The 23,970-nt window shown below is 41.1% G+C and overlaps 2 protein-coding genes across 2 annotated transcripts; both read left to right on the plus strand.

Moving 5' to 3' along the window:
• Positions 1 to 874: 874 nt before the first annotated feature.
• On the plus strand, positions 875 to 10,841 carry LOC102694787 (N-acylethanolamine-hydrolyzing acid amidase). Its single transcript, XM_069187403.1, has 11 exons — positions 875 to 1,177; positions 2,450 to 2,614; positions 3,599 to 3,725; positions 4,119 to 4,209; positions 4,343 to 4,419; positions 4,535 to 4,707; positions 5,237 to 5,299; positions 6,895 to 6,961; positions 7,342 to 7,367; positions 8,946 to 9,012; positions 10,175 to 10,841. Exons 1-10 carry the CDS (start codon positions 1,008 to 1,010, stop codon positions 9,010 to 9,012), a joined length of 1,026 nt encoding a protein of 341 aa, XP_069043504.1. The 5' UTR covers positions 875 to 1,007; the 3' UTR covers positions 10,175 to 10,841.
• Positions 10,842 to 11,566: 725 nt separating this feature from the next.
• On the plus strand, positions 11,567 to 22,053 carry LOC138237740 (N-acylethanolamine-hydrolyzing acid amidase-like). The gene is made up of 11 exons (XM_069187402.1): positions 11,567 to 11,936; positions 13,951 to 14,115; positions 16,414 to 16,540; positions 17,035 to 17,125; positions 17,259 to 17,335; positions 17,458 to 17,630; positions 18,511 to 18,573; positions 19,187 to 19,253; positions 20,366 to 20,394; positions 21,284 to 21,350; positions 21,943 to 22,053. Exons 1-11 carry the CDS (start codon positions 11,767 to 11,769, stop codon positions 21,967 to 21,969), a joined length of 1,056 nt encoding a protein of 351 aa, XP_069043503.1. The 5' UTR covers positions 11,567 to 11,766; the 3' UTR covers positions 21,970 to 22,053.
• Positions 22,054 to 23,970: the final 1,917 nt, after the last annotated feature.

Consider the following 23,970-nt stretch of genomic DNA (forward strand, 5'->3'; position numbering starts at 1 on the left):
CAACCCAGAATGAACCTGGGTTCAACTCCTGGCATGCAATCTGAGTGGAGTTTCCTCTGGGTGCTCCAGATTCTTCCCACAGCCAAAAGATATAGTCGTAGGTTAATTGGCTTCTGGGAAAATTGGCACTCCTGTGAGTGTGTGCATATCTATGTGTGTGCCTGTGTGTCCTGCCTTTTAATAATAATAATAATAATAACTCCTTACACTTATATAGTGCTTTTCTGGACACTCCACTCAAAGCGCTTTACAGGTAATGGGGACTCCCCTCCACCACCACCAGTGTGCAGCCCCACCTGGATGATGCGACGGCAGCCGTAGTGCGCCAGAACGCTCACCACACATCAGCTATCAGTGGGGGGGTGAGCAGAGTAATGAAGCCAATTCATAGAGGGGGATTATTAGGAGGCCATGATTGGTAAGGGCCAAGGGGAAATTTGGCCAGGACGCCGGGGTTACACCCCTACTCTTTTCGAGAAGCGCCCTGGCATTTTTAATGACCACAGAGAGTCAGGACCTCGGTTTTACGTCTCATCCGAAGGACGGCGCCTGTTTACAGTATAGTGTCCCCGTCACTATACTGGGGCATTAGGACCCACATGGACCGCAGGGTGAGCGCCCCCTGCTGGCCCCACTAACACCTCTTCCAGCAGCAACCTTAGTTTTTTCCCAGGAGGTCTCCCATCCAGGTACTGACCAGGCTCTGACCTGCTGAGCTTCAGTGGGCTGCCAGTTGTGAGTTGCAGGGTGATATGGCTGCTTCCTTTTGCCCGTTACTGTGAACCTGATTTGGAAGAAGCGGTTAGAAGATGGATGGATGGATCGATCGATCACGAGTATATAGCCTCTTTTTCCCTCAAGGGGGCAGCAGCACATTTAATCACACCTGTGTGCTTATCTGTAGTGCCGGGTGTTTGTGTTGCTTCGCTCTCCGACGCAGAATTTAAAGGTCGATTTCCACAGCCTAGAGGCGCACTGACGCCGGAGAGCTGCAGCTGAGCTTGAGGATGTTCGTAGCCTTGGTGGTCCTGCTCTGTCTAAGTGGGGTCTGTACAGGGGACATTTCTGCTCCAGTCTTCAACCTGAGCTTGGATCTGCCGCCCGAGGAGAGATGGCTTTCAATAGTCAATCATTATGATAAAGATTATTTCAGGAAAGCAGCAACGGCAATAATCGAGTAAGTACGAATAACGTATTAAGTTAATGTAATTATCAATAAAATCGCGAAGCTTGTTTTACTTTCACAGCACAACATGTACACAACGCGTTGACCCACTGTGCACTGTTATTGTTAGAAGGTTCATCAATGTACACTGAATCCTACTCTTTGTGTTATGAATGGTATGGTATCTACTTCGCGTTACATTTTTGGGTTACATCGTTGGTAGTTTCACTGGTCGTTGCAGGAGTGAAACAGTAAACGAATAATTCCCAGTTACCATGTAGGTGAGCAATCTTGCAAAAATGTTCGCTTTATTTTAGAATGCGTTTCGACTTCTCTAAAAGCTGTCGCTTTCCTTTCAAGGTATCTACGTTTACTTGCAGTTTAATACAAAACTTTTAGGGCTTACGATGTTAATTTAATAATCAATATCTTGATTTAACTCTAAATAGATTGTTTAGTAATCTAGATTTACCCAGTTGGTTTGCCAGTAAATTCAGCTGCTGTTGCAATTCCTCTGTGCGGCTTTAGGATTTTACATGACAATTAAGCGCTAGACCCTAGCCTTGTATAGATCTGTGTAGTTACAATTGGGAGCCGCGTCAGCATGCGTAGGCCGCAAAGAACAAAAGGTTTATTCCATGCCGAAAAGAGAAGAAAGGAAACGCAACGTTTCGGCTGTGAAGCCTTCTTCGGGTGTGTGAAACGTTTCCTTTCTTCTCTTTTCGGCATGGAATAAACCTTTTACTTGTTCCCTTACAGATTTATGGAGAACATGGTGTGTTTTATAGTTTTATTAACACTCGTTTGTCGCCTTATCAAAATTCGGGAGAAAAGTTTAAATTATTTTTTTATGTTAAACATTTTTATAATCCCGTACGGTGAAGCAGTTAGAAAAGAAATATCCTAATAAAGGGTTCGCGTATATAACACATGCAGAAAGACGTATTAAAGGATTTGAAAACTGGCGGGATGGATATTTTATGTTGATCAGTTCACGCTGGCAGCGGCTTTGCGAATCGGATAAAAAGCTTTGCAAGGGAGTGAAGGTGTTAAGACGTTTGAGCTCCGGGAGGTGTCCGCAGGGGGTATTTGATGCTTGTCAATTGCAAACGAGCAAAAACAGGAGCTTCCTGCTTGTGCTAAGAAAATCCGCACAAAATAATTGGAATGAATAACCTCCGCATTTTCCCCTTGTGTTTCCCGAGGGAGAATATACTGTACACGAGGTAGCCACAGAGTCCCTGATATGAAACCGCTTTTGTCATTTAACTTGTTTTCTTTTAGGTCCACGGTTCCGAAATGGGTCCACCACGCTATAACTCCAGCAGTAGACGCTTTGGAGAAGTATATACCTCAGCCCTACGCGGGGGAGATCCGTGGGGTGTCCTCAGGCTTTGGGATGAGCCTGGCTGACGTCATCCTTCTGAACTTTGCCTACGAGATAACCGCGTACGTACTTTGCTAAGAAAATGAATGCTGATGTTTTTCATAGTGTTTTTTTTTTTTAGGTTGAAGGGGACAGCTCCCGTTGTGTCATTAAGAAGATTTTAATGCGTCAACTAAAATGCGTTGATGTTTTTCGTAAGATTCGTCTTTATCCATTCATGTTTAACTGGTTTTTCCACAGTCTGTTACCTTACCAGTATGTCTTTAGACTGGGTGAGAACATACAAACTCCAAGCCGATTGCATCTCAGATCTGGAACCCAGAGCCCCAAAGCTATGAGGCAACGATGTTAACCACTGTGCCACCCTATTCTTTTTCAGTATAAAAGAAACACGTTCTGTATTCAAGTGTTTCCTTATCCATCTTTTTTTTTTTATAGAAAGAGGCAACTTGTTCCTGCAAAAGTTTCCAGTAAAAATACTTTGGGAAAGAATGATTTTGACCCTTTGATGTTGAATTGAACACAATTCATGTATGTGAGAACTGGTTCTGGTTTGCAATTAAAAGCGCAAGTACTGGGAGACAAATGTCTCCCAGTACTTGCACTTTTAATTGCAAACCAGAACCAGTTCTCACATACAAAATAAGCCAATAAATGCAATATAAGTATTTTGTTTTTGTCTTAATTCATAGTTACAGTACATACAGAAACATATAAATGTAAACTTTAGATATTTTTAAAACATAACTCCTGTGGTTGCACAGCTCTGTTATTTTAAATATGGTGTCAAAAATGTTCAATTTCCTGACATTGTAATAGCAGAGAATTAAAGGTCTGAAACTCTTAAATTCACCTTCGCAATGGGTAGCACAGTGCAGTACAGAAAGTCTGGTATTTTAATAAATGCCACTAACTGTACTATACCATTATACTCCATTGTACTGTCTTGTTCAGTAAAAAGCTAAACCTAAAGTTTTCCTAAGGTGTAGATCTGAGATTAGCACAATGCAGCCATGAAAATCTTTTTTCTGTCGTGTTTTTCCTAGGTTCTGCACCAGTGTTGTAGCTCAGGACACTAAAGGAAACATCTTCCATGGCAGGAATTTGGATTATCCATATGGGGACATTCTGAAGAACATTACAGTGGATATTCGCTATGTCAGGAATGAACAGGTATCCTGACTGATTTTGTCACCCACCTCTGTCTTCACCACGGGCGTGCACAGTATATTGTTGTTTTTGAAGGTGCGCATCATGTACAGTTGTTTCCTTCATCCAAGACCTTCAGAACTGCTGCAGGTGTCGTAGTAAAAGACAGTGTGGGGATCCTGAGTGGCTCCTCCAGTACAAGTGCTTGTCGGGAGAGCAGGTTGTGTCCTGTGGTCCGGGCATGAACCTTTACTGCCATTTGGGTTCTGCAGTAGTGGGGGTGGCTTGAGGTTCCTGTGTCACAGCCCAGCTGTGAGTCACCAGACTCGCCTGTGAGCTTGCAGTTTTTTCAGGAAGAGTGCACTCGCCCCTCAGGTGGGGAAAATGTGAAATGAGCATTTCTCAATCTGCACTTAGGTGGCGTACAGAGGAACCACCTTTACTGGTTATGTCGGCCTGTGGACGGGACAGAGTGCCAAAAAGTTCACTATTTCCGGAGATAAACGCGGTAGGTTTTATCTGAGCTCCATTGTAAGATGGAGTTAAAACTCAGTCCTAACGGAGCCGTTTCTTCACATTATATTAGAGCAGCTTGTTTATGCAACACGTTGAGCAAACAGTCTCTGTGTGTTTTTTCACAGCTCGGGGGTTTTGGTGGGAGAACTTCATCGCCGCATTCCTGATGAGATACTCTCCAGTCAGCTGGCTTGTGAGAAAAGTAGGTCAAATGGGATATTTTTGTCAAAAAGCACTTCATTTTTAAGAGTATCCTGTTCTTTTTTTTTAAATCTGCTGTTTCTCCTACACACTGAGAAGACTTTGTTTCCCTGTAGACGCTTGAAGATGCTGAGGATTTTCAGGATGCGGTGCTCAGGCTGTCCAAGATCCCCATTATTGGCGACGTCTATTACATCGTGGGCGGAGTGCAGCCTGGAGAAGGGGTGGTTGTGACGAGGAACAGGGGTGGACCTGCAGACATCTGGCCTCTGGATCCCATCAATGGACAGTAAGCAAGAAAGGATTACAGTTAAAAAAAAATGATCCAACCTGCAGCAGAACTGTCCAACTGTCCTGAATAATAGTTCCCCCAAAGCAACCAAATTGATCTGGCTGTAAAATAGTTGTTCCTGGTGTAACGTACAGAAGCATTCACCTTATTTTGTTTTCAGAAATGTAATGTCTCATACTTGGTTCACAGTATGTTGGTTCTTTTCAATCCTTCTGTAACTGTTTAGAGGAGGATATTTGTTTATTTAGCAGGATAAACTGTATGGATTGCGCAATATTAATATTTACATGAAAATGTACTTCGAAATGGTTGTCATTTTACTAAGCAAGACGCAGAGCAACGGGCAGGTGGGTAGCTGTGTTTTATTGTTCCGGACAGAAATGAAAAGGAAACGTCACCGTGAGAGAAGGGCAGGCAATCACAGATTAAATGTAAATAGCTGCCCTTTCTTGTACATTTAAAATCTGATAATTACCACAGTTTTTCTTGAAAAGGGTAACAAATAAGCTGTGCTTTTCTGCTGTAGGTGGTACCGAGTGGAGACAAATTATGACCATTGGACCACTCCTCCTCCATCTGATGATCGCAGGTGTGTTTTTTACCCTTTTTCTAAGTTTTTTCGTATCTAGCCTCACTCATAAAACTTTGATAATATATTGATCCACGAGTGCACAGTTTGCTCCCCTTTTCCTCTCTCACACTGCGGCCCATTGGAAATCCCAAAGTTTTAAATGTAAACCATATTATTTATTTTTGTTTTTTGTTTTCCGCATCTTTTTTTTTTGCCCCACGCTTTCATGCGCATCTTCATACTTTTTCAAAGACTTTCAGCAAATTAAGAGCAGACCCATCTCTGAAGTGAAAAGGACTGAATGATGCCTCGGGGCCTATATGCAGAGCTTTAATTGTTGACTTTGATGGGGGCACAGGATTGATATTATTTTCTTCTAGAAATATAGCATGTCGGCTACTTCATGTAGAATATATGCAACAGAAATACAAGCCCTTGCAGATGAAGACCTGTCACAAATGTACTCAGTGTTTCTTAGTCCTGCCAACACACGGTTAGGAATCATCCTGTGACGGCACACTTTTGGGTATTTTGTGTTTGCTTTTAGTTGTGACTGGTGGGATTCTGCCTGAATCTTAACAACACCTTCTCAGAGAGGATTCTTGTGTTGCTATCTCAAGATGTGATGACATTTGTTCATGAGTCTAAGCGCATGCCAAGTAAAGTCTGTTACAAGGTCAGGTGGACGCTGAAACTCCTTCAGTAAGCACTTGCATGTGCTTATTTGCAAAACGTGCTTGCAGAGTGAAGTAGGCTTGGATTACATTTTGCCAGAGCAGAAACTGTCCCCCGTCTTTTCGAATTAGATATTAAACGGAGATCAAGACTCTCAGTGGTCATTAAAGATCCCCGGGCATTTCTCGATAAGAGTAGGGAGTTATCCCAGCATCCGGGCCAAATTTCCCACCTCGGCCTTTACTGTGGCCTCCAGATGGTCCCCATGTATGATTGGCTTGCACTTGCCCTGCGGTGGACTGGCGTCCTGTCCAGGCTGTACCCTGCCTTGCGCTCGTTGTTTGCTGGGTAGGCTCCGGCTTCCTGCGACACCATATGGTATAAAGTGGTTTGGCAAAGGAGAAGACATGACATCAACTGTCCCAGTGATCAGATGGTGTCTGTTATCTTAAAAACCTTTTCCTCTTTGTTTCTTTCTCGGGGAAGCCCCCTTCTTTGATGTGTTTTGTATTTTGCTGTTGTGGTCTTCTCTCAAAGTACGCTGTTATCCCACAATGGTTTGGATACTGTTGGCAGAGCTCGTACGTTCTCCCCATGTTTACGTGGGTTTCCTCTGGGTGCTCCAGTTACCTCCAACGGTTCAAAGACATGCCGGTTGATTAATTGGCTTCTGGGAAAACTGGCTGCAGTGTGTGTGTGTCCTGCCTTGCACCTGTTGCTTGCTGGGATAGGCTCTGGATCCTCTTTGATGCTGAATTGGATAAAACAGTTAGAAAATGTAGGTAGGTTAACCATATTTTAGTGCATGGTTTGTCTTTTTTTTTTTTTTCGGTCCACCTGAGCTCTGAAGGCTGATCTTTTAGCCTGCAGTGTAGCAAGTTTGAAATAGCCCATGGCAATTGACAGACTCACACATGGATCTTCTTTGAATTCCTCAGGACCCCAGCCATCGAAGCGCTGAATGCCACTGGACAAGCACATATAAATCTGGATACTCTTTATGAGGTAGGATAAAAGGTACATATTTTCATTAGTTTAAATCAGAATCCAATTATGTTTTTATGGAGAAGTAATTTTCTCCTTTGTGACTATCAAGTTTACGATTCTTAGGCGACTTTACGCATTCCTTCTAGTTCTTGTATGTGTTTGTACATTTAAAAAATGAGAATCCCCATTGCTTCTTGTATTGAGGACTATCCTAACATGAAATTCATCTTTTTCTGTCTGTGCTCCAGTGAAGCAAGCCCATTATTCACAAATCGGCAAATGTTTTTGGTATTTCCTCCACCACACAGTTTCCCTTTGTTGCCCAGGAGCCTTCAGAACCTCACGCATTAATTAAATCATTCTGTCAATTGAGTAAAGTGTCTTTTTGTTTTTTGCAGATTTTGTCACTAAAATCAATAAGCAGGTAAGTAAGCAGTTTCTGTAACCACTGGTCACCGGCAAATGTCAGTTGGTTGTTTTGCGTTATGTGCTGTATGAGTAAATAGCCTAACTTAAATGTTGAGAAGGTATCTTATGTGCTAGAATACAATATAAAATATTTTGGCAGGATAAGCTGTTTGTAGGCAGTAAATGATAAAGGAAGACATATTTTGTACTTCAGTACAGTACTTCAGTTATCTTAAATTGGAAAAGAAACGCTGAACTGATCAACATTTTGCCTCAGAAGAAACCTAAAACCAATATTGCTTTATGACAAAAATAGAAATTACAACAAGCTTTAAGTAACATTCTGAGTGGTTTTAAAGTTCTTGAGGTTTTCTGACCAAAATTAAATGAATAACTTCTGTGTAAGCATTCACCTGTTTTAGCTGCATCTATCATTTCAGGACATTAATGAAGAAGCACACAAGTGAGCACACACATGCCTTGGTGGAAACACACACAGGTTGTAGGCGTTGGGGAGCCATAAAAGGAAGCAGGTGTTTCTTTGAACTGTAAAATATAAATCATACGTCTTAATATCAGGCCAGGTATATTTCACAATAAAAAAGCCCAGTTTCATGAACAGTGCAAGCCAGACTGCTTGTTGTCAGCAGATCTGGTAAATGAGGATATGAGGATAAGGCATCTCCCAACAAACATGAAATATACTGTATAACGGCATTACTTTTCCCAAAAAAGTCCTTTGTAATCCTTCGGATTTCTGTTCTCCGTTGCCTTCTCAAGCTCCCTCAGCACGGGCGTCTCTAAATACTGAAAAGGGCTCAGGCCTTCACCTGTGCTGGAGAAAATCAAAATACCCCCAACACATCATGAAACCGGAGCCTTTCCATATTTTATGTGAAAATCCAAAGAGAGTTCATATTTTACGTTGTTTCTCGCAGTTGTATACATAAGGACCCTCTGGCCAAACAGATATGTGAACGCCAACGAAATGTACATGGGAATCCACACTGGAATACTGTTTCGTAGTGAAACCCCGCAAAATCAATTGCCAAGAGATTTGAGAATCGCAAATCTCTTGACCTGAAAATCTGAGCCCATGTGCATCACGTTTAAGTTGATTGTAAAAATGAAGTAATGGAGGTAAAACGTTGAAATTGATGTAGAGATTTGCAGTTCCATGAATTAACTGATGTTTTTTTGTGCATGAATTTAAGAAGCCATCAAAACAAACTGTATATTTATACCATCTTGGTTTTCGACAGAAAATCTCACACATTAAGGTCTTGAACCCTTGAAAGCTAGCTTAGTAATTGATGTAGAATTTTCCTCTCAGCTGGAACATTGTGTGGCAGACAAATACTGTATAGAGTAGTTTCAATGAAAATACTATAGCAACTTAGTTTGCATGTTAATACAGCCATCTAGTTAGATAGGCCTGGTGTTAACTTCCCTCACCCCCAGGGCTGTTTTTTTTCCCTGTGGAAAACAGTTTTATGAGAGCTGTGTGTAAGCTAATGGTATGACATTGGAAAAATAAAGCTCTTACCTTATTATTTTTTGTGGCATTGAGATGTTTCCTCCGTTTCTTTTCTAGGTTGACCATCTATACAACAGTGATGAGCGCAGCCTTTCCAGAAAAGTACCGAACAGTAGTCAGATAGGTAACACTGACAGTTCTTTTTTCCTGTTAATAAAAGAAGAGCACAGATATTTGTGAGAGGTCATTTTAGCTGTCTAGCTCATTGGGTGTTCAGAAGCTAATTGATCTGGGAATCTCTTATGTGTTTTGAAATGTTTTGCTTTCCACAACATTTCGGTCTCTTTTGGCTAAAGTACAGGATCTTATGGTTGATTGTAAATACTCACCTTTCTCTTCAGAGTCAACAGTGAAACATGAACCAGAGTACACTAACGGAAGCTTCTAGTGCTTCTGATATGAACTGCACTGAAAACGGGAGGCTTTTCTTTACACAAGGGATTGTGGGAGTCTGGAACAAGCTACTCAGCCACGTTGTCAAAATCAACACCATTACTTCATTCACAAAATGGTTGGTTAAAATCCTCAGATAATTTAGCTGCTTACAACCCAATGAGCTAAGTAGTCCCACACATTTGCAGATTATATGTTCTTATGGTGACTGCAATGTTAAAGAAACTGCAGTCCTTACTGAAAGTCAGAAGTGGCCATCCCTGGTCACAATTCAACAGGCTAAATACAGCCATCTTTAATCATCAGTGTGTAATGAATTGGAGCATGTGACTTCTGGTGCATTAACATGAAGTCAATTACTCTGATTAAGTCATGAATGACCAGCTGTCCTTAACAGCTACAGGTTGTTGGTATTTCCATTTCACGTTATCTCTGAATTCCAAGAAATTCCACATTTTTAGAAATTGATTAATTAAGGCTTCCGGCTGCTATATGCCAGTCCAGTGTGCGTGTTAGATGTCGGATATAGCCAATTCACCACAGGGTAGCAAGAAACTATTGAACTATAATAAAATATTTTAATTGATTCCATAGAACAAATATAATGTTTTTTTGTGGTTTATTTTATAATGTTCATTAATTGTACCAATACACAGTGCAGAAACAATATTATATACTCTTTATCCAATATAAAAAATGATAAATCAGAATCTACTTTGTCTACAGTTAAAATGTTCCTTTGGCCTTAGATATCAATACAAATAGCCTTTTCAGTTTAATTTATTCTAGTATCACAACATTTATAGAGTACCAACAGTTCTTCTTAATCAACATTTTAAAAAGGCTATAACAAAGACATTTTATTGACCAGAAAAGCTTTTTGTCTTCTGCAGGTCTGCCTAGAAGAAAACAACCAATGAGTAATCAAGTTCAGGTTCCTTTTACAAACCGATCAGGACAGAATCTATGGTTTTATCTACAGAAAAATAATGACTGCTTCTATAAAAAATAAGACCTTGAAATGTTTTAAAAAAAAATATTTTGTTTTTAATTCAGACCTGTTTTTTGGTCGCAACGGTGCTAATAACTTCATTGACTTTTTGGTATGAAAGACTTATCTTTTAACCTGGTGAGAATATTTTGAAGAGCCCAAGAAAGGTCAGTCTGGTAAACAGGTGGTACAATGTACAGAAAGGAGTGTGATTTGTACGGTAAGATTATCCTTAAAAAACAGGTTGTGTTATGTGCCTTAGTTACAAAAGTCTAATGGACATGTATTGAAAAGCACGTGACAAAATTTACACACCACCTCTAATGTGTTTGAAATAGATATTTGTTTAATTGCACCTTTCACGTCTTGTGTAAAGGTTAATTTGCACACTTGGGAACAAAGTTACATATTTATAAAGGATTGTCATCTTCTTCATCTATAAGGATCAATGTTATATGTGCTTTATACAGTATATACTGTATATACAGTGCCTTGCAAAAGCACCCAGACCCATGAAATTTTCTGTTTGAGCATGTGAATCTGCAATAAAGATTTTAAAGACAAAATCAGCAGCTTGTCAGCAGTTACCTTATAGAAATTCAAAAACTGAAATATGCTGCCTGCATAACTAGTGAAACCCCACAAATTCATATTTGGTAGCGCCACATTTTGCCACAATAACAGCTATAAGGCTTGTGGGGTAGGTATCTACCAGCTTTGCACACTGATTAGGAGGAATTCTCGCCCATTCCTCTTGGTTTATTTGCTTCTAGGTTTCTAGGTTTCAATGGTTTTACACAAAACTTGCTAATTTTATAATGGAAATACAAAGAAAAAACAGTTTAAACAAGAACAGACACTCCAGAGTCGCAATTCTGAGATACCATAGCGCGTTTTTTTTTTTACTCCCTGGCGGAAACGGGCTTCCATACTATGGTATGTTAAAGTTAACGCTTTTTTTTACAAAAATTGTAAATGGAGGCAATGACCTACAAAGGCTAAGGAAAACTAACCTAGTGTTACACCTTACCGCATATTGAATAAGATGTCCATCCTGTACGAACTGGCGTACAAGAAGTGGAAGGAAAAAAAATGTATTGTGCGCATCAATGTTTTAAAGGTCAGATATACACATAAAACCTGAAACGGTTGAAAACTTTCAGTTTTTGTAGAAACGTTGTTCGAAATGCACACAAACGCACACTATATTGTGCTGACACAGCCAATGTTGTATTTCAGTAAGCATTCATCTGTTGTGTCTCTGTACACCGAAAGGTAAATTCGCAATTCCGATGATGAGAACTTTTCATAAGCCAAACACGAGTATATACCCTCTTCTTCCCTCCAGGGGGCAGCAGCACATTTAATCACACCTGTGTGCTTATCTGTAGTGCCGGGTGTTTGTGTTGCTTCGCTCTCCGACGCAGAATTTAAAGGTCGATTTCCACAGCCTAGAGGCGCACTGACGCCGGAGAGCTGCAGCTGAGCTTGAGGATGTTCGTAGCCTTGGTGGTCCTGCTCTGTCTAAGTGGGGTCTGTACAGGGGACATTTCTGCTCCAGTCTTCAACCTGAGCTTGGATCTGCCGCCCGAGGAGAGATGGCTTTCAATAGTCAATCATTATGATAAAGATTATTTCAGGAAAGCGGCAACGGCAATAATAGAGTAAGTACGAATGACAGGTTAAAGTCGCGTAATTATCAGTAAAATCGTGAAACTTTGTTCGTGAAACTTTCACAGCGCAACTACCTGTACTTCAGTGTACATGTTTTGTTAGAAGTACATTTGAATCTTATTTTGCTTTTTATTTCTGTAAAACGATAAGAAGCCAACTTCAGCCTCGTGAATGAGTATTATTCGATAATGCTCTTGCTTAAACTACAAAATTCGCAGTTTCAGTGGTATGAAAGTTAAAAAACTATTAACGAATACCCAGCTCCTCATAAAGATGGTTAATCATTTAGGGTTAGAATCCTCAAACATTTTATTTTTAGCTTTATTTTGGAAAGCGTTTCGATTTCTCAAAAAAGCTTTCACTTTTTCAGGTATCTACGTTTACCTACAATTTAAGCCTTTGGGGCTCTAAGATCTTTCAATAAGTACGCGATATACTGTATTCACTGTCCTATGGTGAAATATCTAACTAGACGGGGTTTTCCTAACTTCGCTGATGCCTTTTCAGTAAACGCAGTTGCACGAAGTTGCTACTGTATGTACAGCTATAGATTAGGTTGTCACATGACGGGTTAAAGTGCTTCAGTATAGCGCTAGACTTCAAAACCTAGGTTTGGAGTCTGATTCATCGGGGACATGCTACGTTTTATAGTTTCATGAGCACTCTTTTGTCACGTCATCAAAACTCATGGGGGGGTGAAATAAATGTTTTTTTAACAGTTTTCCCATCCGGAATGGTGAAGCTCTAATGAAAGAAATATCTAATGAAGTACATCCATAATAAACACACACAGGCCTCAAGCAATAAAACTGGCAGCCCATACTGAGTGTGGGTGAGCACAGTGATTATGAAGACAATCTCCTTAAAAATCTTTCTGCTTAGTAAGCAACTTGCTGACAAGTATTATTTTATACTAAAGTCTTAAAGTCATAAAGTCCCTTATTTTGGTTCCTTGTGGATGCTGGGGTATGTTTTGGATAAGGTTAGAGCATGGAGTTTAAATTGAGGGATGTACAACTTTAACATAACATAGTAGTAGTAAGGCCTTGTTTAAAATATTGTGTAACACTTGTCATTACATTACAGAAAATATATTCATGATTTTGGAGTCCAGAGAAGAGGAACCAGATACATTGCAGGCCTTAGGAGATTTTATAACCTACACGGAAGGGCTGAAAGAACTAAATGTGTTTAGTCTTGAACAGAGGAGAGTACAAGTATTCAAAACCTTCAGAGGCATCGGCAAGGTTAACCTGACAGACTAATTAAGATTGCAAAGAGAAACGCAAATCAGAGGATACAAGTGAAGTTTGTGTGGCAGTTAATTAAAACAGAGAATGGGTAACATGTCTTTACCCAAAGAGAAATGGGAGTGTGGTACAAACTTCCCAGCCCGTTGTTGAAGACGATACCCTGGTTTCTTTCATGAAATGGCCAGATGAGAGCCGTGGATCAATGTGCTGCTAACTACCATGCTGGCTAGATGGGCCAAATAGCCCTTTGTAACTCTTCTTATGGTGTAAAGGAACAAGCAGAAGTTAGTTCCATAAAAGTATGAAATCTCCCCCTTTCACAATTGAGCATGTTAAAAGTGAGGCAGGAAAAGTGAAAGAAAATGAAAGCGTAGTACCTGGATTTATTTGCCCACTTGCCCACGTTTTGATGCATACACCATGTCTAGCAAAGCCTGCAGAGTGTTGTGGATATTGTATGCCGATCTGTTTACATTGGCAGTGACCTTGTGAACTGGGTGAAAAACCGGAAAAAGGAGCTGGTGGCCACAAGGCAGTAAAGATGGGAGAGGTTCGAGCCCCAGGAGGATCCCCAGGGGGGATTGGAGGAGTAGCTTGACGATCGCAAACGAGCAAAACCGATGGTTTCGTGCCTGTGTTGAGAAAAAAATTTAAACCTCTGCATTTTCTCCCTGGGGGAAAAAAGAACTTGCGAGGTAACCACACAAACCTGTCTGATAAAATCCCATTTTGTATTTTTCTTTTCTTTCAGGTCCGTAATCCCGAAATGGGTCCACCACGCTATAACTCCAGCAGTAGACGCTTTGGAGAAATATATACCTCAGCCCTACGCGGGGGAGATCCGTGGGGTGTCCTCAGGCTTCGGGATCAGCCTGGCTGACGTCATCCTTCTGAACTTTGCCTACGAGATAACCGCGTACGTAAGTAGCAGAGGAAATAAACGCTGACCCTCCCAGAAGGTTTTTCAGTGTGAGGGAGGCTCCTGTTGTGTCATTCGTTCCTGGGGTGAAGCAGGGGTGGTAAAGTGCAGAAGAGGAAGGCCCACGCGCTGGGAACTCGACTGGTCCTGATGGGCTGGCTGGCTTGGAAACGAATACCCCTGACTCACTGTGAGTCGCTGCCTCATGATTGGGAGCTGGAAAAGAAAGAGGAAGACTCCCTTGTCTACCCTGTTCCTGATTTCCTCAAGGGAACGGAGAGAAAAGGGAAGAGACATAGACTCCCCTGACTCACTTTGAATCGCTTTGTGTAGCACTGCCTCACGACAGGGCCAGGCCCTCAGGGGTAGAGATTAAAGAGAGAGGACTGCCCTGACTCTCTGAGAGGCACTGCCTCACGATGGGGCCAGGCCCTCAGGGGTAGAGAATGAGAGAGAGGACTGCCCTGACTCTCTGAGAGGCACTGCCTCACGATGGGGCCAGGCCCTCAGGGGTAGAGAATGAGAGAGAGGACTGCCCTGACTCTCTGAGAGGCACTGCCTCACGACTGCGCCAGGCCCTCAGGGGTAGAGAATGAGAGAGAGGACTGCCCTGACTCTCTGAGAGGCACTGCCTCATGACGGGGCCAGGCCCTCAGGGGTAGAGATTGAAGAGAGAGGACTGCCCTGACTCTCTGAGAGGCACTGCCTCACGACGGGGCCAGGCCCTCAGGGGTAGAGATTAAAGAGAGAGGACTGCCCTGACTCTCTCAGAGGCACTGCCTCACGATGGGGCCAGGCCCTCAGGGGTAAAGAATGAAGAGAGTGGACTGCCCTGACTCTCTGAGAGGCACTGCCTCGTAACGGGGCCAGGCCCTCAGGGGTAGAGAATGAGAGAGAGGACTGCCCTGACTCTCTGAGAGGCACTGCCTCACGACTGCGCCAGGCCCTCAGGGGTAGAGAATGAGAGAGAGGCACTGCCTCACGAGGGGGCCAGGCCCTCGGGGGTAGAGAATGAGAGAGAGGCACTGCCTCATGATGGGGCCAGGCCCTCAGGGGTAGAGATTAAAGAGAGAGGACTGCCCTGACTCCAGAGTTCCTTTAAGAGGCGCTGCCTCAGGACCTGGAACTGGGCCCTCAGGGGACAGAGAGGAGGAGAACAGTGGCCGGGAGTCCTCCCTGACTCGTGCTGTGCCAGCCTGAGGTCAGGGAAGTGAGCTTCACTTTCCCCCAGAGAAATCTTGGATGCAAAGGCAACAGGAAAAAAGTGGAAGTGGAGGGAACACACACTTTAGATGTGAGTGTGTGTGTGGAGCTCCCACTTCTCAATTCTCCCCTCAGCCCCCCCCCAGATAGGAGTCAGTGCGTGAGCCTGGATTGAGGTTTTCAAAACAAATGAAAACACCTTCCATATCAGATGTTTCTTATCCATCTTTTTATAGTACACATTTTTATTTTAGTGCCATTTTGTAGCCCCGAAACAAGTGACTTGTTTCAGCAGAGCTGCAGTAAAAGCGGTTGTGTGTTGACGTCATCAATATCACGAGGAGCTTGCCTGGATGAGTAGGGTTTCATGGGAATTTTACTCTTGTTTGTCTGGGGTGAACAGACTTCATGGTTGTGTAATTCTAATTTTCCCCTAAGACACAGCATGGAGGAAGAACCGATTTGAACCCCTTGATGTTGTATTACACAGACCTAGAGGTCTCCTGATTTGCCGCAAAAATACCTTCATTTTTCAAGCCATTTGCTTAGTTTTTTTTGCGAGAACTGATTAATGATTATTATGGTCTCAAAACATTAAAAGAGCAATTTAAAAATATACAGTGCCAATAGAAAGTGTACTCACTCTTTGCAAAGTAACATATTTTGTGGCCTAAGAGTCTGAAATCAAGACACCTTAAATTAAAGTTAAATCAAGAATTTAAATTTATTAAGACTTTGTACCACACAAAGTTCTAGTGAAAAACAAATGCGTAAACCTTCTGAGAAGACCTAGAAAAAACAGAAAGTTGATGTGTAGACTTTCTATAGGCTTTGTAATGTATAACAAGCTGTACCATTCAAAAACAATTTTAAATGTGATTTGAAAAAATATTCCATTGCTTAGCATTGTGATAGCAGAAATTCATAGCTACAGTATGAAGCAAGCTGGAGTAAAGAAAGCCTAATATTGTAATTAAAACCAGAGATCATCCGAGATCTGTTTTGTGACAAACCTAAACATCTTGTTAGGGTGTGGATCTGAGGTGTGCAAAGTGCAGCCTTGAAAATCTTTTTCTGTCATGTTTTTCCTAGGTTTTGCACCAGTGTTGTTGCTCAGGACACTAAAGGAAACATCTTCCATGGCAGGAATTTGGATTACCCACATGGGGACATTCTGAAGAACATTACAGTGGATATTCTCTATGTCAGGAATGAACAGGTATCCTGACTGATTTTGTCACCCACCCCTGTCTTCACCACGGGCGTGCACAGTATATTGTTGTTTTTGAAGGTGAACTTGAACTTGAACTTGAACTTGAACTTTATTGCCATATGTAACCGGTACTGGTACAATGGAATTCTGTACAATGCGCATCATGTACAGTTGTTTCCTTCATCCAAGACCTTCAGAACTGCTGCAGGTGTCGTAGTAAAAGACAGTGTGGGGATCCTGAGTGGCTCCTCCAGTACAGGTGCTTGTCGGGAGAGCAGGTTGTGTCCTGTGGTCCGGGCATGAACCTTTACTGCCATTTGGGTTCTGCAGTAGTGGGGTGGCTTGAGGTTCCTGTGTCACAGCCCAGCTGCGAGTCACCAGACTCGCCTGTGAGCTTGCAGTTTTTTCAGGAAGAGTGCACTCGCCCCTCAGGCAGTGCTGACTCAGCTGTAAACGTTCTGGGGAAAATGTGAAATGAGCATTTTTCAATCTGCACTTAGGTGGTGTACAGAGGAACCACCTTTACTGGTTATGTCGGTCTGTGGACGGGACAGAGTGCCAAAAAGTTCACTATTTCCGGAGATGAACGCGGTAGGTTTTATCTGAGCCCCATTCTAAGATTGAGTTAAAACTCGGTCCTTACTGAGCCGTTTCTTCACATTATATTAGAGCAGCTTGTTTTTGCAACACGTTGAGCAAACAGTCTCTGTGCGTTTATTCACAGCTCAGGGGTTTTGGTGGGAGAACTTCATCGCCGCATTCCTGATGAGATACTCTCCAGTCAGCTGGCTTGTGAGAAAAGTAGGTCAAATGGGATATTTTTTTCAAAAAGCACTCTTTCTTCATTTTTCACAGCATCCTGTTCTTTTTTAAAAAAATCTGCTGTTTCTCCTACACACTGAGAAGACTTTGTTCCCCTGTAGACGCTTGAAGATGCTGAGGATTTTCAGGATGCGGTGCTCAGGCTGTCCAAGATCCCCATCATCAGTGACGTCTATTACATCGTGGCTGGGGTGCAGCCCGGAGAAGGGGTGGTTGTGACGAGGAACAGGAGGGGACCTGCAGACATCTGGCCTCTGGATCCCATCAATGGACAGTAAGGGGCAAAGACCTAAAGTTAAAGTTAAAAAAAAATTTCAACCCTGCAGTAGAACTGTCCCATTGCAAATCTGGATAATAGCTCCTCTTATCACAATACAGTTGATCTAGTTAATCATTAATAGTGGTTGGAAACTGTGTCTAGTACAGCCATTCTTCATTCTGTAAACAGAAGTCTCGTAATTAGTACAATTCATGAGTTCTTTCCACTCCATCTGTAACTGCTTTCCATCTTGCAAACATATTTTTAGAAGAGGAGGGTATTTGTTTAATACATTGATCTTAAAATATGATTTGCGTATAGTTAGTGAATTCAGATGTTACCAGATTGGATTCATGGGTTATAGTCAAGTAGAAAGCCTCAGGGTTAATGTTGAAAAGTTATCTAGCAGCTGTAAATAAAGAATCATAAAATCAATTTTGCAGTTTTAACTGTTTTCATGGCACAAAATTAAATATGGTATAAAACCATAATTATGTTGTTTACAATTATTGTTTTACAAAGCTGCCAGATTTTTGTGTCTATGAATTTAAGACACAGGCAGGCGGGTAGGTGAGACTGTTTCGTCTTTATACAGTAGATGGCAATGAAAAAACTTCACTGTGAGAGAATCTTGTTAAGGACAGGCAGTATGAAATTATAGATTAATAGTCATGAACAAATAGCATGTTTGTTCATTTTCATATGCTTATGTAAACCTGTCTTAAGGGGAGCCGGGTATAAAAAACTACTACTGCTCACACACATTTCATTAGCTAAGAACCTGCGCAAAGCACTAATCCCAGCCCCTGTGCCCCAACCTCAACATCTGGTTACACGTCTGTTTTTTTTTCCTGTGGTAAGAAGAAAATAAATTAACTGTTATTTTCTGTTGTAGGTGGTACCGAGTGGAGACAAATTATGACCATTGGACCACTCCTCCTCCGTTTGATGATCGAAGGTGTGACCTTACCTTTTTCTACACTAATCTAGCCTCACTCATAAAACTTGTAAAACATTTTGCTCTAAAGTTGCTCTCTTTCTCCCCTCTCACAATACGGTTCATTGTAAATCCTAAACTTATGTTTAAATCAAAACCTTATAATGTTTTTTATTTTTTATTCTCCACAAGTTTTTTTTTTTTTGTGCTCGACTTGATGGGTATCTTCATACTTTTACAAAGATTTTCCACAAATTAAGAGCAGACCCATCTCTGGAGTAAAAAGGATTGAAAATGCCCTGGGCCTGTATATCTCTTCGACCCATTAACCACAGTGAAGGCAGGAAGAGGGGATCCCCAATGTGTTAAACAGGTTGAGGGCAGACTGACCAGATTTCTGCTGGCTAAATCTCTTGACAGCAGTACAGCTAAAGCACAACTATTAAGGGTTAACGTATCCTCAGTTAGTGAAAGTTCATAAGAAAACAAAACGGAAAGACTCAATGTATAAAGTCTGAGAACCGTATTCTTGCTATATTGCCACGATTGTTTCTATATTGTACAGTTCAAAAAGGCTATAAAATAACTACAGCAACTGAGAGACTCACACATGGATTTTCTTTGAATTCCTCAGGACGCCAGCCATCAAAGCACTGAATGCCACTGGACAAGCACATATAAACATGGATACTCTTTATGAGGTAGGATAAAATATATATACATTTCAGAATCCTATAACTTCTCTAGTGCAGAAGCAGCATTTGCTTTTTTTTCTTGCTCATTGTGTTCAGGAGGTCACAGGACTTTACAACGATCTTGGCATAGTCTGCCAGTTTCTTACCCCTAATTCCTGCACATTCGTACATTGGGGGAAAAAAAGGCAACCAACAATGATACACAACTTTTCATCTTGAGGAGCTTCATTACAGGAAATTCACAAGCCCTGAAGAGCCTGAATCATATCCTGCAGATCCAGCTACAGGGTGCCCATCACCACTCATGTGAACGTCTGCTTCTGTCTGAGCTCCAGTGAAGCAAGCCGATTACCCACACACTAGCCCCTTTTTGTATTTCCTCCACCACACACAGTGTGATGGAGCAAGCTAATGCTTGGGCTAAAGCTTCTCCTAGAATGTAAATTGGACACCCCTTACCTGATTTGGGTCCTATGGGAGTGGAATTCCACAGGAGGGAAACACTCGTTTGGTTGGCCCCGGTGGTAATTGGACATTGTATTACAGGAGAAGCAATCAGGGTATATTAGAAACCAGGTGAACATGGGCAAGAGATCTGTTTCTAAGCTCCTGTAATTCAGGGAATGAGCAAGCAGCAGCAGTATGGCTATGGTGTTGATAATAGCGGGAAAGCCAGGTGTTAAGGGTTAAGCTGAGTAAGACGCACCAGAAGCTCTCCGAGAAGACAAGGGACAAGTTTCTTCCAGTTTAAGGGAAGACTGGCTCTGGAAGAGTGGCCCTGGAGTGTGCCAGCGACTGCAGGGTTAAAAAGGACAAGTCTGTTTTAGGTAAAGAAGAGATCCAGAGTCCGTTTAGAGGAACACGGCACAGTGCCAAACCACCCAAACGCACATTTGCAATCCGGCAGTACACTGACTCAGGGCCCCCTCGCCACTCATGTGATCGTCTGCTTCTGTCTGCACTCCAGTGAAGCAAGCCGATTACCCACAAATGAGCCTTTTTTTTGTATTTCCTCCACCACAGTTTCCCTTTACTGCCCAAGCGAAGTCTTTGCAAACCTCACATATTCAATAAACCATTCTGTCATTTGAATTCCATGTCTTTTTTTTTGTGTGCAGGTTTTATCAGTAAAACCAGTATGCAACATGTAAGTAATCAGTTTCTGTAACCTTCTGTAGTCAGTTTGTCATTTTTAAATCATTTTTAAGATTATGTATGTGTTATTTCACAATACATAGTAGAAGGCCTAACACTTAATGTTAAATAGGTATTTAAGAAAGCTGGATAAACTGTTCTCAAGGCATTAAATGCTTTTAGTGCTGTAATACATATTTTTGCAGTATGCCATTATCAATTGAAAGAATTGTTATTTGATTGAAAAAAACACTGAGCTGATTAACATTATGCCTCAGAGGAAACGGAACATTAGCACTGTATGACACAACAGAGAAATTGCGACAGGCATTAAAACATTTTGAGTGGTTTAAGTTATTGAGTTTCTCTCAGCCAGTTAAAGTAAATGAGTAACTCCGTGACTGTTTACCTGTTTTAGCTGCATCTATCATTTCAGGACATTAATGAAGAAGCACACAAGTGAGCACACACATGCCTTGGTGGAAACACACACAGGTTGTAGGCGTTAGGGAGCCATAAAAGGAAGCAGGTGTTTCTGTGAACTGTGAAATGTAAACCATACATCTTAATATCAGGCCAGGTATATTTCACAATAAAAAAGCCCAGTTTCATGAACAGTGCAAGCCAGACTGCTTGTTGTCAGCAGATCTGGTAAATGAGGATATGAGGATAAGGCATCTCCCAACAAACATGAAATATACTGTATAACGGCATTACTTTTCCCAAATAAGTCCTTTGTAATCCTTCGGATTTGTGTTCTCCGTTGCCTCCTCAAGTTCCCTCGGCAGGAGAGACATGTAATCTTTTGCGAGAGCTCCTAGTTTAACTTGCTGCACATGAAAAAATATTTTCTAACCTCAAAGTTCGTTGTGTTTTGATTTTCCCCTCTTTTTCCTTTCTAGGTTGACCATCTATACAACAGTGATGAGCGCAGCCTTTCCAGAAAAGTACCGAACAGTCGTCAGACAGGTAACATTGATGACTGTTTTTTCCAGTAATAAAAGAAGAGCACAGATATTTGTAAACGAGAGGTGGTCATTCATTTTTAGCATCTGACTGATCCTGGGGATCAGTTGAATCTGATGAATCAAGGGTGACTACCTGGATTGCTGGCTGCTGCTGTATATTCCAGTTTCTGTTGGAGTGCAGTATGTCCAGTCCACCACAGGGTAGTGCCAAACTATTAATATAGTTGCTTGAAATAATAAATTAAATTCGTTTTTTGTAATTGATTCAATTTCATGTAACAAATTAAAGGTTTGTGTTGTGATGCATTTTATGTTTTATGCTCAACAATTATATCAATACATGTGCAGACACGATATTAGATGCTCTTTATCCCATACAAAATTAAGAAATCAGAATCTACTTTATTATCCACATACAGTTGAAATTTTCCTTTGACCTTAGATATCAATAGAAAATAGCCTTTTCAATTCAACAGATTATTTTACTCTATGATTGCAACCTTTATAGGGTACCAACATTTCTCCTTAACAACATTTTTAATAAATCTGTACAAAGACATTTTATTGACAAAATATATTTTTGTCTTCCCTAGGTCTGCTCACAAGCAAACAACCGATGAGTAATCAAGTGCAAGTTCCTATTACAAACCGATCAGAACAGAATCTGTGGGTTTACAGAAAAATAATGAAAAAATATATATATTTTAAAGAAAATGTTAGTGTTTTAACAAAATAAGTCTGTTTTTCATGCAGACCTGTATTGTTTGTTTTTTACAAAATTGACCATTTCATTGACTTCTCCGTGTGAAAGACTATCTTTTAATCTGGTAAGAACATTTTGAAGAGACTAAGAAAGGAACGTCACCTGAATTATTCTAGTAAGAAAGGGCAGCCTGAAAAATAGGTTGTACAATGCGTATACAGAAAGGAGTATGGTTTGTACAGTAAAATGATCCTTAAAAAAAAAGTGTCTTAAATACAAAATTCTAACAGGCATCTATTGCAAAGCACATGAAGAAAATTAAACATCACCTCCATTAATGTGTTTAAATTTGTTAATAGATTTTTGCTTCATTGTGCCTTTCATATTTTGTGCGAAGAATATTCTACACTCTTAGGAATATATATATGTTCAAAGGTTTGTAAGCTTTTTCCATCTATGAATATCAGTTTTATGTGTACTATATATGTATATACATATACAGTATGGCTCATTGACATTTCACTTTATTGTTATTCTCATGTCTTCCTTCTAAACTTAGGAATAAAATTTGAATTATATAGAAATGTTTTATCAAAGTAATTTTTTTAATGGAATTAATTGCAAATATGCCCTACAGTGAAGCTGCTAGATTTTTAACAAAGACTCTTACAAGCTTATTATTTTTTATCTTTAATAAACTCAAAATTTAAAACAATCCTTATTTGTATTGTATCTATATTTAAATAGTCTGGTAGTTTAGCACATGCTGGTCACTATTTAATGTAGGCTAAACTGTACAAAGCAGAATGAAATCAAAATGTCATGATTTTTAAGGATCTCCATAACAAATTGAATACCACATGACTGATTTGAATACCTTTAAACGTTGTTATGACACGTCATAGTTTTGCAGTGCAAGACTTGAAGGTCAGTTGTCATGAAGGGTTGCTAAACAATGTATCAAGCTATGAAGTGTTAAAAATGCAACATCAGAGTACAGTTTGAAGAATTCTAGAGGCATATACTGTATATATAAGTAATAGTACAATAGCTTATTGTACGACTATTTGCACATAACTGTTTAAAGTGCCTGAGACTATAACTGTCAATCAGCATTAAGGATTTGACCTCATTACATTCCACTACAGGATGACTGTTTTTTTTCCCAGTAAATGAAAGAAGAGCACAGATATCTGACGTGGCAGTAGGACGGTGTATTGTTTCTTTGTTAAAAGGTAGGGGCAGACCTCTTATGTTGTCCTGTCGGGGAAATTAATAATTAATTTCAATCTTAACTCCAATATAGATTGTTAATTTCAATCTAAACTCCAAGACGCAGTGATGGGCTCCCCGTCCACCAATAAAGTATGAGATAAACTATTTTAAGGCAGTTTCTTATTTGGACGTAAAGGGTTAAATAACAACGAGGCTTCAATGTTTAAATTTCAATCCCAATAAGCGTTCATCTAGTTCAGTCTCCAGTGCCGCTTGCATTATTAACAGACTTTGCAGGAGAAAGAAACCTCCGTTCCAGGAGCCCCACGTTATGGCAACACTAGTGACCCCTTCGGCCGAGTTCAAGGGTTTGTTACCGGTGCAAGAGTAACAGTTCTGAAATTGTGTTCCTCTGTTTGCCCGGGTGGGGGGCGGCGGCGGTGGATTTTGCATTTAATACCAGTGCGTTGTTGTGAACAAGAAAATTATTGTAACGCTTATGGCCGACAGGTACTGTGTAAGAGCCGGTTTACCAGAGCAGGTGCCGTCACCGCCCTTCCCTGTAATGTAACGCAACGGGGGTTCAGGCGGGCGCCCTTTCCTCATTAGGTCGAACCCGGGACTCCTGCGTCACTCAACGGGGAGCTAAAGAGAGATCTCTCTACAGCCCAGTAGCTGTAGTCCTGCTATCACAGGGACGGGC

Source organism: Lepisosteus oculatus, chromosome 3 (assembly GCF_040954835.1).
Source record: "Lepisosteus oculatus isolate fLepOcu1 chromosome 3, fLepOcu1.hap2, whole genome shotgun sequence".
NCBI classification, from domain to species: Eukaryota; Metazoa; Chordata; class Actinopteri; order Semionotiformes; family Lepisosteidae; genus Lepisosteus; species Lepisosteus oculatus.